Source organism: Vidua chalybeata, chromosome 5, assembly GCF_026979565.1.
Source record: "Vidua chalybeata isolate OUT-0048 chromosome 5, bVidCha1 merged haplotype, whole genome shotgun sequence".
Taxonomy (NCBI): domain Eukaryota; kingdom Metazoa; phylum Chordata; class Aves; order Passeriformes; family Viduidae; genus Vidua; species Vidua chalybeata.
In genome coordinates this window covers 64,204,473-64,227,831 of record NC_071534.1, presented here as the reverse complement: position 1 = coordinate 64,227,831, position 23,359 = coordinate 64,204,473, and the positions used below count along the sequence as shown (strand labels likewise).

The following is a 23,359-nucleotide window of genomic DNA, read 5'->3' as shown; positions in this document are numbered from 1 at the left end:
TTTCTCTGGTTCTAAATCAATTCTTTCAATAAATGAGGTATTGGTGACCAAGTGCTGCTTTGGGATGAGAAGAATCACGGAAAAATATGATTATTACTGGCTTTGCAAATGTTATTGTGGAAAGCTTGATTTCTACTTGTACTTCTTTCCTAAAATTCCTCTCATATCCTTGTTCTCTGTCGTTCAGTGTCCAAGCAAAACCTACGATCCTCTCATAAAGTCTACTAGGGACTTCCCTGATGAAGTCATCAGCTTCATCAGGCGGCACCCGCTGATGTACAAGTCGGTTTACCCGGTGACGGGAGCGCCGGTGTTCACGCGCATCAACGTGGACTATCGCCTCACTCAGATTGTGGTGGACCACGTCATGGCAGAGGACGGGCAGTATGATGTAATTTTCCTAGGAACAGGTATGGGAGAGAACTTCTAGTGTCATTCTGCACAGACCCCATCCTTTTAGAGCACCTTTAGTCCAGTAGGTCCTGAATAAACCTGAATAAAACTCTAGGTTAACATCTTTTTCCTATGCATACAGTTACAGGAAGTATATAGGTGCTACTGGTTCTGGTCCAAATCTCAATGCAAGTGCTTAAATTAAATTAATTTGTCAGTTCAGGACATTACTACTGTTGGGATTTTAATGCCTCCTGCTGCCTAGGTGATAAACTGTTTAGGGGTCAGAGTACCTGAACTTTCTTACCCTCCAAATACTACTCAGTATCTGTCTTTACATTACATGGTAGTCTCACTTCCTGCTGAAAGTACATCAATAAAACTATTAAAAGAAAAAAGAAATTACCTTGATGGCTTCAAGGAGCATTTCCTATTTTCAGTAGTGACATGGTGGTTCAGCATTTTATCTCATGTGATGCTGAACACTTAAGGATTTCAAATAGAGCCTAAGGCAACAATTCCACTCAACTAATTTTAAAGATAAAAATTAGTAACGTGATAGCTCCAAATGTGACAAACAGGATTGAACAGAGAGGTTAAGCTATTCTGTCAAGGAAAAAACTGCTTTGCTGTTTTTCTATGGATAATTATTTATCTATTTGCATTTTTATAATAGATAAATGCCTTAAGGAAAAGGCCTAGTTTTCCTATAGTTATTAAATTTAGAATTATTGGATGAATCACCCTACAGCAAGGTGTGCTAAGGAATGTGAATATACCTATTCATCACATTTCTGAAGTAATAATCTACCACATTACTCCACTGGGATTTTTTGTTCTTATTTCATAATTCAACATTGTCTCACTCTTATTCTGTATAGGTCTTAGCAAGCACTTTTCACTGGTAGATCTGAGTGCTTTAGTAAGGAGGTCGTTGCCATTATCCCTAACTCAGAGAAGGTGAAACTGAGGTACATAGAGGTGGCAAGGTTTATCCAAGGGCAATGGATGAACTACTGCCAGGAGCTGCAGGGAAATTAGGATTTCAGTTTGAATCCTACCCCAGTGGTGTTGGATTGCCCAGCATTTCATCTGGTTTATGAGCAAATTTTGTCATATAGCACAATTTGATATGTGTGGGTATTCTGAAGTAATTTGAGGAAAGGAGTTAATTGTCAGAGAGCATAATCTCTTGTAACATGTGGGTTGTCTCAGCTTTGAAGAGTTTTCTACCTGTGTTACACCACACAGGAGTCTAGAGATAGCCTTTCTCTCAGAACTTTTATGTCTTTCAGCAAAATTGGTTTCACAACCCTTGTCTTCCAAAACGAGACAATGTCACAGACCCTCTGTGATCCAAAGTTAGTGCAGTGGTGTCAGAGAAAAAAAGCAGACTTTCATTAAAGAAGACCATTAAAGTGCTGTTTTCTCCCCTGCTGGCTGAGAAGACTGGGGATGAGCTTTAGGCATGATGATGGAAAATCCTTGTTGCTTTCTGAGAGCAGTATTAATATAGTCAGCAAAGTAAAAGGAACTCACTCCCAAACTGTGTGATGCCTAGGATTTGGGAATGCTCACTGCAACTTATTTTCCTTGTGGTAAGAGTGAGAAGAAGTAATTTGAAATTTAGCTGCCTGAGAAGATGAGTTCACTTGTAAAAATGTACGAAATACTCTTTTAGTGGCTGTAGAGCCAGATGTTTGTTATCCTCCATTTTAAAGTTTTTTGTGGAAATAAAATGATACTGAGACACCAGCAATTGAATACTCCAAGGTTAACTTTTACTACCTGGCACTAAGACAAACACTTCAAGTGTAAGTAGTCAGGTTTAGAGGTGTCAAGGCCGGCAAGTACCGTGCAGTCACTAGATGGCACTCCACAATATGCAGACTTTTATTTTTCTGCAATGCCTTCCTTAAAAGTGAATTTTATTTTCTCTAAGTGTGTGGTTTTGTCCTCTTTTACCCTCTAAACTCATTGTAAGGAAAGAAATTAAAGATAATTAAGAATTGAAGAATTAACGTTAAAATTTCAGTTGTATAGAGAGACTGAATAAGGATATAACAACCCAGGAGATGTTGAGCCGCAGAAGATCAGTAGCTTATCATACATTTGAATGTACACAACCAACTTGTACATGTGCAGGCTTTGGCAATTATGTCAAACAAACTCTGAAAAAAACCCTCTAATTCGTAAGGCAAACTGTAATAATTTGGCTTTGATTGGTAATATGAACTTCAGTAGTTTGGGAAAAGAAGAATGAAAATATCATTCTTTCCCTTACAGTGTCTTATTTTTCATTATTTCAATACTATGTGTAGAGCTTAGGACTAAGCTGCACTGCATCATTCCCACATCCCAGCACCCAACCCATTTCCCCTGAGCAATTTCTGAGCTCTTTTTAAGGCCATTCAAGATTCACTAATGTGTAATGCTCTGACATGAAATGAGCAGCTATATTTTTTCACCAAGCAAGAATTCAGGTTAAAATTGAGGAATAGATCTAACTTTAAAAAATCCTTCTGACCCCAAAGAAGTAATGAATAAATTAAGATTTTGATGCTGAATGAAGTGTTTTTTAAAAAAAAACAAAATCCTAAAATGAAAAAATAAATTTTAAAAGTGAATTGCTTAACTCATTGCATTAAAATGAGCTCCTTATTTCTGATTAAGGAGCTATACTGGAAACAAATGAACTCTATAAAAAAGAGGAAATAATTTTCTGCCAATTTAGTCCCTTGAGCCCCGTTCTCTTTGGGGTCAGATGAGCCCCAGTTCTGGCTCAGGGAAATGCAGAAACTTGTAGCTGGCAGCATGGACATGCTTGTCCGTGTTTGTGTGTTTGTGTAGCAGGAGAGTTGGACCATCCCTGCCAGGAGCAGCCTGTGAGTGTGTTGGCTCAGCCATACAGTGAAACCATAAATGCACTGTATGGAGAGCTCTTCAGGCAGCAGTGGATGCAGTGGGGATAGATGTGGTTGGATAGCAACATCCCTCATGGATTAGCTTTATCTACAGGGCAGGAAATGGAATGGCCCATACCTATTGAAGCATACCTGAGGGTTTTACATGAGGCACATTTGTTTCAGATGTAGGCACAGTCCTGAAGGTTGTGAGTATCACAAAGGAGAAGTGGACCAAGGAGGAGGTAGTCCTGGAAGAGCTGCAGATATTCAAGGTAAGCATTAATAGCCACAACATCAATTAAGTATTATTCAGGGGACTTCATGGACCAAACTGGCTTTGTCTGTCTGGTTGTTTGTTTACTGGAACTCGTTCAAGTTTCCAGAGGGACACTATGTAAATTTTTAAATGCCTTGGTATTCTTTGGGCAAGTCAATTGAAAAATGTCCAAAAATAATCAGACCGTGATTTTTCAAAGCCGTAGAAAGTGTCATTTAGCCTGCTTTGTTCTAGTTTAAAATCTTATTATGAACCCACATTTTTTATTATTTATACATATTAAAATACTAGTATTGTATTTTTAATGTAAAATTTTCTATGGCCCAATTGGCATTGGCAGTATTGTAGGTACAATCATAATTTTTAAAAGACAAACACAAAAATTTCCATGGGTGCAGAGAAATCCTTTAAAATAGCAACATTGGGAATTGAAAACATAAGGAAATTAAAAAATAAGTTAGTTTTGATTATCAGTGTGCTTTAATTTATTGGTGAAGGCTGACTCAGTATTTTTGACCATTTTGACTTGGTTATTCTGTAACCAGAACCCTGCTAACACCAATGACTTCTTCATAAATACAGCTTGTAAAAAGCCCAAGATTCTTTTTGTTGCGCAAGAACAATTTCTGATTAACTTCAGTGCCGGTAAAAGAGCTGACATCAACATATTTTTACATCAGAAAAATGGAAACCTTTGTCTTCCCTGCTGATTTTCTTTTCCATTTATTAGTTTCTTCTTAGTTCTTTGCATTCTCACTTTGCTTTCTTTTCATGCTGCACAGCTCTTCTTCAGTTTTCACTTTGCTTTTCCATCAAAGTTCATCTGCATCCACAGCATTTTGATTAATTTCTCCCACATCCTCTCTCCTATGTACTGTCCAGCCCAAATTGTTGTCCGTATTGAATAAATGAATTTGGGACTTTTCTGAGTGTAAGCACAGGATCATTACCAATTATTTCAAAGAGTTCATTTCTTCATATGCCTTTTGACATGTCACGTGTATGATGAAACTTTGATTTAAAGGATCTCTATGTCTTCTTCCCATTGTCTTGGACACCAATTATAAATATCACTCAGCAAATACCAAGATTAGTCAGTGGCCTGCCAAATAATGAGCAGTTCCAGTATATGCACCAATTTGCTGCATTCTTAAAACATAACGTCAAGGGAAAATGTGCCATATCATATTTAAAACAAAAAAGAAGTCATTTTTTTTCTACTCAGCAGACATTCCTTCACTTCTTTATTGGTAATGTTTATAACTGCTACCTCTGTGTTTTTGAATCCAGAAAATTGAAGGGGGTAATGGATGAAAAAATGTGCTTTATTTCCTCAAACTGCATTAATATTAAACAATAGGCTTAGATTAATCTTCTGCTGGGTGATAGCTAATACCCTGAGCTTTGTGCTGTTCTTACATCAGTCACAGACAAAAATTTCACTGTCTCTCATAGCCATGAAATATATTCTGGTGCAGAGATCTGCCTGTGTATCCCTTAAATGGCAACTAAACCTTTCAAATAGTGCTTAATATGAGCTAAACTTGATGTAAAGGCTCATTGCCCAGGACAGAGTAGATAGCAAACTCTGAGAAGCTAATTCCCTCCTTCCAACTGGGGAAATTTATGGGAGTTCTTTTTGGCAGCATGAATTTCTTGATTTTCTGTTGCTTGGGGATTTTTTTCATATTTTTTAAACCATGCAAATGAACTTGTAATTTTATTTGCTTATTGTGTGTTAAGTCTTGCTCTCTTTTTCACTAAGAGCAGGAAATTTGTAAACATTACAACCTTTATAACAATTGTAAACTTTAATACACCTTGCTATTTTATTTTTCAGCATCCTTCATTTATCTCAACCATGGAAATTTCTCAGAAACAGGTAATCATAATCTTGTTTAACTACTGGAGGATATGGGGTACATTGAACAACTATTTTCAGGTGACGCCTGTTGTTTAGTAGCCAAGCTTTCCATGGATGGCTCTTAAAATGTGACTGGAAGGAAGGAGATATGTTTGAAATTGTTTCCCTGACTAATTCCTATTTGCTTACAAACAGTAATTTGTGTACCCAGGCTGGTAATTATTCAGGGAAACAAACCTTTAGTCATATGGTAGTGGGATTTGAAAGTGAAGCCAATGCACATTCTTTTTCCAGCCTCCAGAAATACTTGTCTCTTTACAATCTAGTAATAAATTATTATTACTATTTTTGTTTTTATTTTTATTAGTAGTCAGGAGAGATCAGGGCCTCACTGTGCTGAAATTTGTATGCACACAGCCAGTCCCCCTCCTCTAAAACTGCAGCCTGAATCTGGGTGGTCCAACCCTGGCAGCGCAGGGGCCGGTCCCAGCACGGTATCTCCTGATGGGAAAGGGTTTTATGGCAGCTCCAAGATCTGTGATGGCTCCGTGCATGTTCAGGAGGCAGTGTGACACCAGAGCCACCCCTCCCTGACCTGCAGAAGTGGCCAGAGCAGCTCTGGCACAACACGGCTCACTCACACGGGAGGAGGTATTTTGCCTTTCAGGCACGCACAGCACAGCTGGGTCCCATCTCCCATGAAAAAAGGTGGCAGGCCAGATGGAAGTGCTGCATGAGCCAGCTCTAGCTTGGACCACCCTTGGCTCCACAAGCAATCCACTTGCACACTGGGGAGAGGGGAGTAACATTATCCCCACCCTACCTCAGGATCAGAAGCAGAACATGAAGTTCATTCACACAAGGTCACCCCTAGTTCCCAGATTGTTAACATAATGACTATCCAGCACTCGCTTTCAAATGTGTTATTAAGCCATTCTTTCCGTGGTGTGGTTCTGATCTTTCACTACAGCACACATCTAAAGGTGTGAGGGTGTTGAGTGCTGGTGTCTTTCCAGGACTGCAGTCCCCTTTCCTCTCTGCTGTGTTGCTGGGATGGATGGGCACAGACCAGTTCACACTGAGCCCTGAGAAACATTTTACAGTAAAGGAGGAATTTTTCCCTTATTTTACAAAATCTGGGATAAGGTTAAAAGTATGCAACTGTGGCACTGAAGAAGGGAACTTTTTACACTGGCTACTTGGAGAACACTCCTAATTAATTCGCTTTGCCTGATTTGCAGCAACAATTGTACATTGGTTCCAGGGATGGATTGGTTCAGCTCTCTCTGCACAGATGTCACACGTATGGGAAGGCTTGTGCAGACTGCTGCCTTGCCAGAGACCCATACTGTGCCTGGGATGGAAACTCTTGTTCCAGATATGCCCCCACTTCTAAAAGGTAAGAAAAAACCACGATGTACTGTAAAAGATCTTGCTACTTGCAAGAATTTTAGATGTTCCAATTCATAAGTTGTTGCCTTTTTACTTAGCATATCATTTGCCTTAAAATGTGATCATACTCTAGCCATGTTTCACATTTCTGCTTGAAGAGCTGTGAAGACAACATAGCTTTGTTTAAGTGTGTGTGACAGTAACTTGGCTAGTGCAGCAAAGATCATAAATCCATCACTTTCCTTTTTTATGCTGAATGCTTTAAGGCACAAGATGCTCCAATGGAGGTCCAGGTTGTGGCTAACTCTGCCCAAGAGGCAAGAGCTTCTCTTAAGCTTCTGACTTTTGCAGAGCAGTTAGAAAGCAGAGTTTAACATAGCATCGCAGAGTGGTCAATAATAAAATATATTTAGTTCCCTGACCTAACTCAACAATTGTATTTGTGGTCTAGCCATGAGAGGGAGACAGAGATTTAAGTACCATGATTTGACCACAATGGCAGGAGTCTTTCCACAGTGAAAGAAGCTTAATCTGAATTTTCTGAACCCACCAGCTAGGACAGCACCTTGGATGTGGATGGAGGGAGAGCACACTGCAGGGTCTAGCAGTGAAGCGCCTAAGCTGCTGGATGTGTCTCCTGAAGTTTTTGGCTGATTTAGCTGGAACCAGAGTCCATCACAGCTTATTCATTCTGCTTTGGACAAAGTCCTCCTAACAGTAATTCTTGCAGTGGGGTTCCAGTTTGAGCTCAGGCTCTGGAATGACACTTTCTACCTTAAGGGTCACAGGGCTGGGTCCTGAGCCATTGAAGTTAATGACTCATAAGTTATCATGTCATGGTGTCAAGAAACTTTATGTGTTCTCCCTCATAGCCAAAGCAAACTAAACTCAGAGAAGCATAAAAGAAAGGAGAAAAGCAAGTGTTCAGGCTCACTGCAAAGTTAGTGACACATGAGGCTTGCTGAAGTCTGAGGTGGGCTGGGACACGGAGATCGATGGTCCGTGCTTTTTAACAGATGTGCAGCTTGAAGGGAAGGCCAGAAGTCTGTGTCTCCAAAGCAAAGAATGGGTGACTGGCCCTGGGAATCCTGCAGCGGATCAGTTACTTGAATGTTTTCCTTCTGTGCTGAAGGCTGTGCTTCCAGCATGTCTACAGCTTTTGCTCAGTGAACAGATCAGCCTTGGCAACCTGCTCTCCTTCCAAGGCCGTACTCTGCACACAGGAGGTCCTACTGCTGTTGCTTGTGAGGGAAGAACCAGTTCTTTCCTGGGTCTCCAATTCTTCTACTGAAAAATTGAAAAAGTTTACATTTTTTTTCCATAGCTCTTGTGAATTAAATGCAGTCATACACAGAGGAAGAGTTTACTTTTTTTTTAGTGCTATTACATTGAAATAACAGTAAATCACGGTGAGTTCATGTAACCCACCCAGAGATTGGTAAGCAAATTAGTAGATCATCTCAGACCATTGCCTTATGTTTTTTCTGTCCATTAAGATGAATGATAACAAGATTTGTCAATTGTTTTTTAGCAAACTAAAATACATGCTCTTCTCTCTTCATTTTAATAATTGGTTTATTAGTCAGTGTTTCATTGGGCATAGTACTTAGTACTTAGTTTAATTTTGAATACCACCTGTCGAACTTCAGATCTTTTTCATGATCTACAACATGAAATGTTTTTAGGTATTGGCAACACAGTCCATCCCACCATTAGACCTGTGCTCCTAACACAAGTTTAGGCTCTCTTTCTGTCACTGCTTTACACACTCTTTATTTTAGGCAGATATTTTTCTCTTACTTTTTCTCTTTTCCCTCCCAGTGGTTTTCCCAAATCACAGGCTCTTCTCTTAATGTCATTTATACAAATCTCTCTAGGCCACATGCTACTTTGAGGGTGAGACTGGTTTTAGTTAAGACTGTAATTGTCAGCAGTAGGATGGGAGCAATGCAAGTCCACATCTGCGGAGCTCCTCTGTATTTTGTTGTTGCATTCCAGCAATTATGTCTGAAGTGTTACAAGTTTGCATGCTCTTCCCATAGGCGAGCCAGAAGGCAGGATGTCAAGTATGGAGACCCAGTTGCACAGTGCTGGGATGCAGAAGACAGTGAGTATTTTTCACCTTTCTTACTCTTAGGCAGCAGATTTTGCTGTGAGGGTCTCTGTCTCCAAAAGCTTGCTAAGCTCAACATAACAGTTGCCTTTGCCACATTTCAAATGCATTACCCCTCCCACAGTTTAATTTTCAGAGCTGGAGCTAATAAGGGACAGCCAGCATGGGATGTCACCCTTGCATCCCTTATGGGCAACCCTCCCCAGCACTCACACCAGGCAGGGAGATATGCTGCTGACACCAAAACATCACACACGTTCCTGAAGGGGTGTGCATGATGTTCCACACAGAATCAGGGCAGTAAATCCCAGAAGGAAGCTTGCAGGGTTGGGTGGGGAACATGCCATCTCTCCTCTGCCACTTCCCACAGGCCCCAAGGCTGAACTGCAGCTGCCAAACCAGCCCCTTCCCCTTCCCACAGCTACTTAAATACTCCTGTTATTAACAAGAACCTGCCCCCTTCCCCCTGCCTGCTTCCCCCTCCCTTTCCCACACCCTTTTTTCAGATGCCAAAGGGTCTGGCTGCTCCTCTGGCATCTGCAGCCCTTCTCTCTCAGCAAGCACTGTCAGTGTGAAACCCTGCGGTTACACAGCAATCTCTGTGGCAGCATAAAATAAATGAATAGCATTCAAACCCAAGCATGGCTTTGTCTGGGGTTCTTCTAGCTGCTTATTAAAGTGAACAATCCAGACAAAACAGTATTGATTGTATCACCACGTTGAACACTGGCTTTGGGACAAGCCATCCTTTCCCATTGATCTCTGGTTATTCCGTGCCGCTGCGGTGCTGAGTGCCTGCTGCAGACCTCAGTGGGAGGCAGTGCAGAAATCAGAGCTGCTTGCCATGGGATCAAAGCCTGAAGTCTGTTGCACAGTCTAGAGGGCTCTGACTGTACATGTGTGCTTGCAGACATAGTTAAAAAGTCAGGGTAAGATCTCATTTCCATCAAAGTCAACGACAAAACTCCTGTTCATCCCAAGGGCCAGAATTTCCTTGCTTGCTGCTTGCCATGACTCTCCAAACACTGATATCTGAGACTGTGTAAAGCTCAAGGTTATAGAAACCCTAGCAGAAAGGCTGACAGTGTCACATTTTCCTGGAAGGATAAAGAGATACTGGAAGAGTTAGCTTTAATAGACAAAGCTACAGTCTTGTAGCACAGAAATTGGTATTAATTCTTTGCCCTGACATAGTTCCACCAATAGCAATTTTATCCACCTGGGAGTGACTCCTGTGTGCCGTAAACCCATGAAGCTGACCTTGGTCATTCCAGGCTCTCGGCTTATTTAGGCCATTTGTGATAATCAGTAATATTATGATCCCCAAACTTATATAAATTCACTGCTCCGCTGTGTGAGGTTCTCTCCCAGAGACTTTGCTGACTGAATAAAGTTGTTTGGCTCTACCAAAATCTTAGTGGCACATAGAAATGATGAAGATAGCTTGAACTTCTATAGATCTCATACAGGTGCTTGTTATATTGAAAGCATGATCCAAAATTGTTTTAATTCTGATGTGGAGCTAACTTTTGATTCAGGGGACACCACTGTTTTCACCTTCCTTTCTGTTATTCACAGAGCATAAGAAACAGCTGTAGTCTGTTGCTAAGGTAGATAAGACACAGATAAGATGGACCAGAAGGAAAAATGAAGATGCAGAAATAAGAAATTACTTGCTCAGATTTACAGAAGACCAAGAAAGGATTCCAGATCTCTTCATGGCTCCTTCAGTGTTTGTTCTGAAACATACTACAGAGCATTTCAAATTACACCAAAGGGAGGCAAACTGCAGTTTACTTTAGCCCTGTGACTCTTTTGGGTGAACAAACCAGACCATACAATCTAGCTTAACAGGTTTAGCTCAGGTTTAGTAATTGCATTACTTAAAGGAAAAATACAGGTCAGATTTTAAATTCCTCATAGGTGAAAGCCCCAAATTTAAAATGGAGCAAGCCCATGATACAGGTTTTATTGACCTCCTTAAAAACCAGTTGCACTGAAGGAAGGTTAGCAGCCGCCTCTAAATCCTCATAGTTATCGTTTAAGCTAAAAGTTAAGTTTCCTTTTGCGTTTTTATAATTCACTCACTCTTTTAGCATCTGTTCTGAATCAGGCTGTTTTCCCATTGCTTTAAAAAGCAGGTCAGGGTTAATCTCCTGTACCATGTTTGCTTTCCAGGCATTAGTCATGAAACTGCTGATGAAAAGGTGATTTTTGGCATTGAATTTAATTCCACTTTTCTGGAATGTACTCCTAAGTCCCAGCAAGCCTCTATTAGGTGGTATGTTCAACGCTCTGGAGAAGAACATCGAGAAGAGGTAAGTTATAATCATCAAGGCAGGTTTCCTCCATAGAGAATTCAGCTGAGCATTGAGAGGCAGGAGTTACTGGGACTAGTCGATGTTTTCCTTTTCCCTGCCTCACCTTAGGTATCACATAGCATTCTGCTGTCACCATTTGGGGCATGCAGTGGGGAAGAGGGAAGCCATTTGCACTGTATCATAAGCAGATTTTGATATTTATTTTGACTTACTTGCTCGTCCTATTAAAAAAAAATTAAAAAGGGATATAATATAGATCAGTGATAAAAAGTCAAAGCTGTTTTGTCCGATAATTAATGCCTCTGGTTCTGTAGGTAAAAGTATGTTCAAAACCCTATGTTTCAATAAAGTCCCAGCTCTATTTAGTGTCTGATTGCTTTCCCTTGCCATGTTAAGCAGTGCAGCTAAGAATTGCATGTATGGTTTGCTGCTTCTCTCCATCTCTCCCCAGAGGAGGAATGGTCTGTGGTTAAAAGGCTTTTTATTTGCTTTTTTTCTTGTTAGTGGAGTTAGTGAGATTTTTGCTTAAATGGCATTTAGAGAATTCAGGTTAAGGATTGCTCCTTGTATCTGGTGTAGAAAGAAGTGAGATTTGTGATGGCCCTTAATTCCTTTGGGATGGAGCTTTGGGGTCCTCCTGATGGAGAAGCTCTGGAGAACCCTCCAGGTTGCTGCAAACCCCCTGCACAATTTCCTGATGATTCCTCTCTGAGCTAGTGTCAAAGGGGCTCTCCAACATGACTAAAAGGTCAATGTACCGGGACTGGTTTGGACTGGGTTTGTGAGTGAGTTTCAAACCTCAGGAGTTTTCATAGCCTTTCTCTTACGTGAATGATTTTGTGTCTGAGGCCAAGTCCTGCTGTGATAGCAACCATGGCAACAGGGAAGGAGAAGGGAAATGAACTGCCCTTTCAAAGGATCTGGTCCCAGGTGCTAGATATGCTTTTCTGTTAAATGTTCATCCAAGGCAAAAATTAGTTTAAATGACAGGAACTATCAAACATACAACTGGTCTTCCACTCTCAGTGATAATTCATCCTGTGAGACTTCCTGAGTGCAGAGGACATGCTGGTCCTTTCCAAAGGCTGGGGAGATGCAGGCCAGGGCAGGTGTCTGTGAGGGAATCTCCTCTGGGTGAGATGTGACTCATGGTAATCACCCCAAAGTTGCAACCCCAGTTATGTCTTGGCCCAGAAAGCCAGAGTTAGGGGATACTTCTGATTTTCCATCAGATGAGACAAAAACCTACAAGGCTGTATATTGACTGTAACACCACAGTACTTCTAATTTATTCCTCTTCTCTTGCTCATGTTTTGGATTGACAAATTTTTTTTTCCTCTGCTGGGGAAAAAAAAAGATTAATTAATATTTAGACAGGTGCATTAACACCAAAAGAAAGAGATTGCTGCTTTGAAATACTACCTGTAACCCCCATTATAATCTGTATGTGGAAAATAAAAAAAGCCTTCTGATCAGATGGCCAAGCACCCTCTCAGCCACAGGAGGTGGAAGTGCACACCCACCTAGCAGTGTATTGGCATTTAAAGGCCTACAGTCATTCATTTTACTGAAATGGAGTTAACTCTTCTGTACAGGAGATTCTGTGCTCACCTTCCCTAAGGCAGCAGTTGTAAATGCACTCATATATTTGATCAGGGAAACAAGTAAAGTACTTTCTTAATTCTTACCGTGTCTTTAAGACTAATTTTAAAGTAATTTTAAGCAGATAGTTAACAGGTTTCTGACTTGGGGGGCAGGGAGAGAGGGTTTGTTTGTTCTTGTTGTTCTTCTTTCCTTTTGTTTTTCCTTTGTGGTTTTCAGTCTTTTTTTTTTTTATGAATGAGAAGTCAAGTTTTGAGAAGACTCAATATTTTTAAAAATAATGTATTGCAACTATACCATAAACTACAAACTTTGCGTGAAGGAGCCAGTTCCCTGTGAAGAATGTAATATTTCTATACCATAAGAGATTACACTTTCAAGACTTAAAAGCCTCTTTTGAAGGGCTGCTTTTGAGTCTTTATCTATGTCAATTTAAGGAAAAAGATATTATCAGTTGATTTTCTCATAAATCACAACTTCAGCTAGGCCTCTGAAGGTCATGGAACCAAGCTCAAGCTGTCTTTCTTGTTTGATCATAGAACAAACTGCAGGTCAAACCAACTTTTGAGCAAATTTTTAGCATGCTAACACGTACAACATAGCCTAAAAAAGGCTATACTATTTCTTGATACACATTGTATTTCCAAGAGGTTTGTTGTGGCAGTGGCCTGGCCTCTCCTATTTGTTCTGATCCAAATGCCCCTTACCCAGGCCTGGTGCTGTCCAATACAGCAGGACTGCCCAGCATGCCAAGGATGTGCACGTTAGGAGGGATTTAGGGAATGTGTGCCCATTGTGGTGGCAATGGAAACCCCAGCAAGCACACAGAATTCATCTTTGCACATTAACAGCAATGTTTACTGGGCGTGCTCTGTGTAAACAGTCTGACATCTGTTTGCATGAGAAAAGTAAATCTTTCCTAAAAGGCTGGATTAACCTCTGAGGCAAATTTAGTAGAAAATTTGAAGGAGTTATGTGCACAGATTTTCTACAATATGAATGTTAAAACTAGGCAAAGAGCTTTTTGTCACACATTGTGCCTTAATTCACAGCAGTGCCTCTGTAATCTAGTTTTAGTAAAAATCAGCTCTTGGGGTGGTTTTGGGATTTTTTTTTTGGTTGGGGTTTTGGCGGGGGGGGGGGTTGGTTGGGTTTTTTTCAGTCTGAAGATAATAGCCTATAGAGATGCATATTCACACATTGATGATTAGAGGATCAGGTCACTTAAAGACAGTGTGTAGATATTAGTTCTGTTTGAAGCTTGCCAGAAAATTCTAATAATAACAATTCCTAGTATTTTGACCCAGCTTAGTTTCAAGATCCTAAGAAATTGAACTCCTGAACAAACTCTGTTTGCTTATATTATATTGGTAGATATCATTTTTAGAAGAAACAAAAAAAAGGAAATTTTTTGTTTACTTTTTAAGATAACTATATTCATGTAGAAATTACATGATTTCAAATGTGAGAAGTTAAATTTTTAATTTCATTTATGGATCCCTAAATGATTGACCAGGTCTGTAGAGATGCTGAACGATCATTCCTCCCATTTGATGGAATAAGGGTGAAATGGTTAAAATGTTAATCCCTTGATAATTTGCAGATCCAGAAATTGAGGTTTTCTAACTTGATTTACCAGTGAAAATGAGTTCATCAGTATAAAAACCTGATTGGAGACCTTCCTAGAAAATCCAAAGAGCAGAGTAATTGACTTTCTTTTCAAAGTACTTCAATTTGACAAAAATACCATATGTGACAGAAACAGTGAGGTCATATTTAATGTGTAGTTTGATCTTTACTCAACCAATGCATTACTATAACTTTTCCCATTACATATATATTTTCTGCTCTCTCTGTCTCCCTTCCTGCAGCAGATTTCTCAAATAACATTGTGCATTCTTTTGGTGCATGTCTTAGCAGTGTAACTTATTGTGATGACGATACCATGCTTTACAAATGACTCCACGCACCTGGAACTTAGGTTACGGACTTTTAGTTCCAGGGCTGGAGCTGTAATGTCTTAGCAAGTCTTTAAACTTGGCTTTACAAAGAGATGGCTTTGCACTGTCCCAGACATGCACTGCAGCTTCCTGAGGGAAGGGAAAGGGCAAAATCCAGACTAGATGGGAAGCATTTGGCCCAGCAGGATGTTCCCGACATTTCACCCTTAAGGTCATGGTTCAGAATGTGACTTCCAGGCAGAGCAACCTGTGGGGAGGGACAGGATCTCCTGTGGTACAGAAGCTGTCACCAGGTCATTTTGCTGCCAGTGGGAGTACATTTCCCTGTAGTTTAGGGCTGTTTTAAGGTCAGGAGTCAAATATCTAGTGCTTTTGTGGTTAGTGTTGCTCACGCAATTGATCGTGTTTGTTCCTGTGCGTGCAGCGTTAGTCACTGGGATGATGGAGAGTGTTTCAGTGCCTGGAGTTCATAAAAAACTCTGGGGACGTCATTTGTTCATAGTGTCTTAAACTGCTGAAGCTCTCTGAAGCCTTAAACAGATACTAATTGTTTCTCCAAAAATGTCCTGTGTTATTTTATGTATGTAATAAGTGTCAGGACAGCAAAAAGCAAATGCATGGCTCCCTACAAAGGCATTCGTTTTGGTGCCTCATTGCTCTGAACAGCTTCAGCCCCTCTGCTTTAGGCTGCACTTCACCCTCAGTCCCCTGTGGCTCCCACTCTGCCAAGTTGCCAGCTCAGCAGCAGGGGACAAAACAAACCATTTGGTCTAAAGTGACAAAATAGGTGCAGATCACTTTTAACTTCCTTCTTTCCGCTCTGCTTATACCTGGTGGTGAAAATAAATCCACAAAATGCCTGGGGACATTCCAGTTTCTCCTTCAGCAATTTTCACCCTTTCCACATTCCTGCCCCACAGCTCAGACTTTGTTTTCCTGATGGACCAAACTTAAGGACCATCTGATATTTTGTTAGATACAAGAGCTGGACCTGCTTTTGGGCAGGACATTTTGCAAGGCACAATACTGTGACCTAGCTCCCCCATCAGAGCAGGGAGATGTTGTCTCATTCCACATTTTAGGCAATTTTTTCAATTTATCCAAGAGATAAGTTTTGGTATCTTTTTGCATCTAGAGGTTTTTGCATCATGATGACAACTTCGTTATAAACATCTGGTCTAGCAGAATCTTAAGAAAAAAAGACACAGATTCAGTGCCAGCCCTGAAATCCAAAAGTTGGGTGATGGCTGAGTCAGGCAGAGGACACACAGCAAGGACAGAATTTCCAGTAGTACCTTCTGTCAGGAGAGTGTAATTTGGTGCTTGAATCTTTAGGTCAATGAGAAAGAAGATCAAGAGAATAATTCTGCAGCCTAAGTACTACTTATAGTTCACATGCTTTCATTCTTTTATTTTACTATATAACTCATTGTCCTTTTTTTTTCTTCTAATACCTTGAGTGTTTTAAGTAAGACTAATGTTTTTGACAGTTTCATTGAGAAAGAAGAGAAGTAACTCTGAACTGAGTGACATTTCTGATTTGATTTGGATATATTAGAGAAGTAATAGGAATGGAGGAGTTTAAAGTTTAGTCTCAGAGTAAGAAGTAAACTTCACCTTGAAACTAATAGGAATAATGCGTGTCCATAATGCCATTGTACCAGCAACACATTCTTCATTTTTCCTGAGGCTGTTGGTGAATAAAAAAAAATGTTAAATTAACTCTACAGCTGTGTTGTAGCTAAATTATTGTTTTCCCATACAAGAGAAACAGTCATGTGTAACAATAATGTCAGAAAAACCCTAGAGTGATCTTTATTTCCAGTCAAATGACGAGGATGACAAAGGGAACAATAGAAAAACAAAGATGAATGTGAATTCTCTGTAAATGTTCCTCATTTTCTTTTCTCCCTCTCTCAATTTGTTGAGGAGTTGCAGCTAACCCATGATTAGTCCAGCTTTACCTCCAACATTTTTTCACATGTTGATTAATGAGGAAAGGCAGGCTTTGAAGCCACTTTCTTCTCACAGACAGGTGCAGTGTTTTAACTGTGAAAGAGCTGACATGTGAATTATTTGTAAAGAGGGAGCTATCTAAACACATCATTAGCAAAGGACAAAAAGCATTGACCTAACCTGGTGCCACAGCACTTTCAAATCTTTGGTTGTTTTCCAACTTACTGATTGTTTAAAGATTTGCTATCATTATTGGCAATACTTATTTTTTTCTTCATTGTTAAATTCAGGTTGTGAAAATTAAGTGCTAGATTTGCATGGAGTTCTTTTCCCTTTGTCATACATTGCCAGTATCTATGGCATGTGCCATAATTCAGGTAATGTAATTTTTGGAAAACTTATGTGCTTATCATGAAGAGTGAAAGTACAATGTGTTGATACAATCTCATCAAAAATCTGCTCCCACTTCACTAAGAAAAGAAAACGATTGGTAATCAATTGCTTTATTTTTTTTTAATTTTTAAGCTGTTTCCTATGGAACAAAACTATGTCTTTCATGTTAAAGTTTTATTGTATGCTCAAATTTAAGGACATGTCAGCAAGCTTTTATGAATTTAAGCCTGTGTACTTCCCAGTTGTTAAATCCTATTTAGAAATATTTCAGAGGAGTTACTGATTTTTGACATGGTGGGGGTGAAACAGTGAATCCACAGTTGAACAAAACAAAATTTCTTCTATCTAAGTAGTTTTTTCACTTTCCTCAGAATTTAATAAAATGCATTTTACATCTATAGGTCAGGAACTGAAGACCACATTAAACATTCAAGTGAAAGGTTAAAGATCTGCTACCAAGTAATGAAATGCCAGGTGTTTATGAAACTCCAGAGCCCTGTGGGGAGGAAAGCAGAGAGGAAAGACAGGAGGAGTTCTGAACCTATGGGTAAAACAACATAAACAGGATACCAAAAAGAGAAGTGAGGGGGGAAAGCAGTAATGAAGTGTTGCTCTCAGTATGTGTGAAATCGGAGCCATAATTTTATCCTGCCAGAGGATAAGAAAGGTATGAACAATGAAGGCACAGAGGAGAAGGTGACAGTCACCCTAAATCAGCGTCCAAGGTTAACACAGGACACTGTGTAGGAGCACTGCTTCATTAAAAATAGGAGTCATGATGGGCTGGGATTAAGGGACATAACTAATTTAGACTTCTACCTTTCTCTGCAGTATCCCAAGGCAGAGAGGGGGACAGCTCCATCAGTTAACACATTTATGACTAAAAAGTGATGGCTGTTACACAAATGGCAAATAGTTATGAGTAGCAGGGTGCTGGACTTGGGGGTCCAGTGATCTTTTCAAGTCTAGATCTGCCATTATTCTGCCTTTCTTTCACTGAAAAGAGGCAAAGCCCAAGAGAGGGCACTTTGGACTGGCACCCAGCCAGCCCAAACAGCCAGCTGGATCCCTTCCAAGTGTGGGAGGTGCACAGCTGTCAAGAGGCTCTAGACTACAATACTGGCAGAGCCACAGGCAGGCAGATGCTACTGCTGCGATTGCATCAAGCCCCAAGCTCAAAGATACCAGTCCTGTTTTCACTCAGGCAATGTGGGAACTTGGTCTTTGCACAGTGCCTTATGAAACCCAAATGTCTGGAAGTTAGCTGCTGCTTCCCATGCTTCTCCCTCAGTTTCGCAAACTTGGATCTTGTCGTGTTGCAAAAGCCAGGCCTCCAAGCACTTCCACCTGGCCCCTGCTCCTGCTACTCTCTGTGGAGCTCAGCACTACAAGGAAACACCTGTCCTGGGGATATTTCTGCCTACAGCTCCTTATTTGTGGATTCTTTTCTAAATTTGATGCTCCTGTTTTTATTGTAAAAAAGGAACATTTACTTAGAGTGAAGTGTCACTAGCTGATCCAGTTGAGAACTAGTGCCCTGTGCCGTGGGTTCTGCAAAAGAAGATCAGCCTTTTCTAGTTTGTCTCCCTGTTATCTTCTGTGCACATGCTTGTGGCTTGACCATTATTTATCTGGTTTAAACTCAGTGTGGTAAATCAGAAGTAGCTTGTGCTCATGTAACACCTGTTGTCAGGGCAATCGATTTTCCAGGAATTTCCTGAAATTTGTATCATTTCACCCTCCGGGTACTGAGTAGACATGCTTATATACACTTTACAAACAGTGAAACTAAAGTTTCCAACACCAACAACTGGGGGCAGAAGCCAAAAAATACTTGGCTAGAGAAACAGGCAACCATAACTAGAAAATCTGACCTGCTTTTGTAGCAGCTGATTTCTTGTGTCTGCTGCTCTCGTATGGGTGGCAGTACACAGACTTACATCCATCCATCCATATGACTTGCCTGCATACCTGTCTAATCCATATGTTACTGAAGACTGTTACAGCTGAAGTAGTAGGAACCCAAAATCTGTCTCTGGTTATGTTATATTTATGTGTCTTGTTTTTTCTGGTGATCTCAATATAATCTCTAAAGCTTTTTTAATGATTTCAAAGTCATTGTCGTAGAAACTTAGAAAAGGGTAAAGCTAAAAGCCCTGGAAGGTCATCTCATCCATCTCTTTGCTCCAAGAGACTCTATCATGATAAAGTACTAGTGAGTTAGAGTCATAACAGATGGAGAATCATATGTATGTATAAATTTTTTCCCATGGAGTAGCAGAGGGAATCGTGTGCAGATTTTTTACATAAAGAAACAGTGTATAGCTTACCCACTGTGAATAAATCTAATTTAGTCATCTTTATGCCTCCCTGATCTTCACCCTCTGAAGTTTGCTGGGGGGTCAGATGTGCACTCTGGGAAATTTTGCAGATTCTGTGTTGGTTCTTTCTGCCCCCAGCCCCCTCCTTCTCAAACCCACTACTCAGCCTTGAGCTGAAGTTTTCCCCCTTGTCAGTGATGCCATCAGCAGGGCCGAGGCTGCCTCCAGCAGCAGTTCAGGTCTGTGGGTGCCGGCTGTGCTGCAGCCTCTGTGTGGCAGCAGAACACAGCACGCCTGGGAGGGAACAGCTTGGGACAAACCGGCATCATTTTCAAAGGAAATGCTGGTGTTGGACGTCAGGAGTTAGGGTTCTGCTTTCTATTTCCATCTCTGCTACTATCTTTATATGGTCTTTGGCAAATCACTTAACCTTCTATGTTTCCCAGATGCAAAACTACTTAGGTGCCCGGTGCCCAGTGCCCCATCCTTTTTTTTTTTGGTTTGGTTTTGTTTTGTTATTTGTTTTTTGTTTTTTTGTTTTTTTTTTTGAGAGGGGGACTTGTTTTTTGATTTAGGTTATTTCAGAAATAATTTTCTGATTATCAGATAGATAACTTATCTGACAGTGTTACTAGTCTTAGGTACACCTTACTTTTAACATGTGAGAGACTCTGCATTTTTTAAATATTTCTATTTGCAAATGAAATTACACCTCTCTGCTGTCAGACTTCAGCTCCCACTTGCAGTCTTATTCTTTTGTTTGGGGTTTTGGTTTTTTTTTAATTCTTATTTTTCTCAAAGTTATTCTCCACAGATCTTAGCAATAAAAGAGTTGTACTTTGTTGTATCCATCCAGTCTTATTGCCTGCTTTTAATCACATCTCAGTGAGTCAAAGCCCAGGATCAATTTCCTTTTGTAAAACTTGGTTGAAGAAGATAAGAAACACAACATTTCACTGTAAAGATCAGTAGTAGTATTCATATTCATCATAACAGGACCTCAGCACTGCAAGCACTCTGGTATTTTGGGTGTATTGCAGATACTTCAAAAAGAGCAGTTAAAAAAGGAATGGGATTTGTGGCAGTAAATAGCCCCCTTCCTTGGAGAATGCAGCCTCACTCACTGCACTGTGCTGTGATGAGTGTTGCTGTCTGTCCTGTCAGCTGTACAGCATGTGTCTTTTGCTACTGCATGCTGAGAGTCCATGATCCAGATGTTACAGTTAGGAACAGGACTCAGGCCTTGAGGGAACTGCTGGTTTCTGTCCCAGCTGCACCATAGGGGATGGGGACACGCCATGTGCCAGCCAGGCTGTGTCTCCACCTCAGCATAGCATTGACACACATCTCATTTTGACAGTGAGACTCACCTCCTGTGTTCTTTTCTTGTCCAACCCCACAGCTGAAGGCTGATGAAAGGATCATTAAAACAGAGCATGGGCTGCTGATCCGCAGCTTGCAAAGAAGGGACGCGGGAGCCTATTTCTGTAAAGCCCAGGAGCACACCTTTGTCCAGACCATCGTGAAGCTGAATTTAAACGTCATCGAGAATGGACAGATGGAAAGCACTCAGAAGACGGAGGACGAGGAGGGCCGGGTGAGGGATTTGCTGACGGAGTCCCGGCTGAGGTACAAGGACTACATCCAGCTCGTCAGCAGCCCCAGCTTTAGCCTGGATGAGTACTGTGAACAGATGTGGCACCGGGAGAAGCGGCGGCAGCGGAACAAAGGTGGTGCCAAGTGGAAGCATGTGCAGGAGATGAAAAAAAAGCGAAACCGAAGGCACCATGAGCCAGCCAGGCCACCATCGACGTAGTTTGTAAATGCTATTTAAAGAAAGGACATTTTCCATTAAAAAAAAAAAAAAATACTGTGTTCTGGTTTTGTGCATCTTGCCTATGAATTAGTACTGCTTCTTCTTGAAATCAGAAAATTTACCATCACTGTTAATCTGTGTGAGAATGTACAGTGGGATTCAATGCCAAATGAGATGTTCCTTATTGGAGTGCCGCAAACCAGGCAATAATTTCAAATGCATTCATTAAAAAAGAAAAAGTGTACACTTTTAGGTAATTTCTGGGTAGCCTTAGACTGCGTGAGCTGTGTTCTTTACTTCCTTCATAATTTTCACATAGGGTTTAGTGTTTGTGTTCCCATATTAACATTTGCTGCCACATTCCACCCCAGAGGTGGCTGCATTTCAGGGGAAGGCAGATGTACTTCCAGTTCTTTGGCATCTTTCTGAATAAGAAGCATGGTAGAAATGTGTGACAGATCTGCAAAAAAAACCCTAATTTACCCACTGGGCCTGTATACAGGCACAAGGGTGGGGTTTGCTAGCACAGAGAGGCACAGCAAAAAATCAAATTAAGTTTTGGCTTAGGGACAGCATTCATTCTGCCCATAAAAGAGAGAAAGCATAATCATAGTTTAAGAAAGGGGGATTTATCGAGTGTTACTCGTTAGTGTTCGAGTAGCCACCAGTTTGCAGTCCATCTGCTGAAATGAAATGCTGACTCTAATTGAAATTGCCACCGAGATGCTTGGGAGTAAATTTCCTAAGTGGTCCATGGGAGGTATGTGCACAAATCCTATTAACAAATAATGGAACTCCTGCCTGCACCTCTCCTATGTCTCTAAAGGTTTGACTCTGACTGTTTCTCTGGCCCTTTGCTGGCTTTGTTTTATGCAGAGGAAAAGAAAATTAAAAGACAACAACAAGGCTAAAATGAAAGACGATGAGGGAAATATGTAATGGCTGAGACCAGTGCTCTTGACATGGAGCTGACATTCCTCAGATGTGTGTATTCTTTGGGATTTTTTCTCAAAGGTCTTATGTATTTTTAAGTTGAAAATTTGCATTGTTGGAATTAATACTTTTATTATAATTAAATAAGAGATGTCCACATGTAAATAAAACTTGTAAGTTAGAAATTTGCTGTATACCATAATTTCATTTGTAAAGTGTTCCTTGTTCCTTGGTTTATATTTTGGGTTTAATAATGTAAATTTTTACACATAAGCAAGAAATACTGGCCTCATCCTTATCTGTTTTACATCAGTATTATTCAATTGATTTTATTCCTGATATGCAGCAACAAACACAAGCTCAAAATCAGGCCTACTCTCTCCTCTCATGGCTGAGTCACAGCCCCCCTCTCTTCCATCTAACCTCCCTCCGTTTTGCCTTTCACGCCTTTTTGAGTGTGAAATGACAAATTAGCCACTTCCTCACATGGAAGACAGCTTTGATGGATACCAAAATGACAGACTTTACTTGTTTCTCATGCATTCTACAGATCTTGAGAGCAAAGTCTGTGGGAAATGCGTGCAATTGATGTGCACCTCATTAAGGGACCAAAACTGTTGGCTCTGAAGCCCTTGCCCATGCTGGTGTTTGTGTGTGCATTCAGTCACAGATCTAAAATTGTGAAGGTCCAATTTGCATCGTTGTTCATTTCCTCTCTGTTCAAAGTCGGATATGGCAAAGTGTTTGTCAGATTTCAAAAAGGAATCTCAGCTTACCCACGTTTCTTGTAAAACCCAAAAACTGCATTTGCATGTGTTGTACAAAAGCCAGCGATACCATATGTCATTAATTTTAGATGCTTTTTTAATAGGAGATGTATGAGTTAATTAGGAGATATTAGATAGCATGCATACAATGCTTTGATAGTGTAAAGCACTGAGTGCTAAATATTATAAAATACATCTGTGGGGAGGAGGGAATTTCTCAGCACAGGATCTTTAATCAGCAGAAAGACTGATGCTGAAGATACTAACCAGTCGTACCGTACTTTGAGAACATGCAGAGAACTTTTTGGCAGTTTTGCTGCAAAATAATGTAGACCAGGCATTTC

General features: G+C 40.5%; 1 protein-coding gene across 4 annotated transcripts in view; it reads left to right on the top strand.

Moving 5' to 3' along the window:
* SEMA3D (semaphorin 3D) overlaps positions 1-22,433 on the top strand; it is a 128,606-nt gene extending 106,173 nt beyond the window's left edge. For all 4 annotated transcript variants that reach the window (XM_053942338.1, XM_053942337.1, XM_053942336.1 and 1 more), the window contains exons 12-18: positions 188-410; positions 3,483-3,571; positions 5,417-5,458; positions 6,682-6,839; positions 8,875-8,939; positions 11,124-11,263; positions 20,902-22,433. In XM_053942338.1, coding sequence (XP_053798313.1) covers positions 188-410; positions 3,483-3,571; positions 5,417-5,458; positions 6,682-6,839; positions 8,875-8,939; positions 11,124-11,263; positions 20,902-21,315 — 1,131 coding nt within the window. In that variant the 3' untranslated portion in view covers positions 21,316-22,433. The remainder of the gene's footprint in view (positions 1-187; positions 411-3,482; positions 3,572-5,416; positions 5,459-6,681; positions 6,840-8,874; positions 8,940-11,123; positions 11,264-20,901) is intronic.
* Positions 22,434-23,359: the final 926 nt, after the last annotated feature.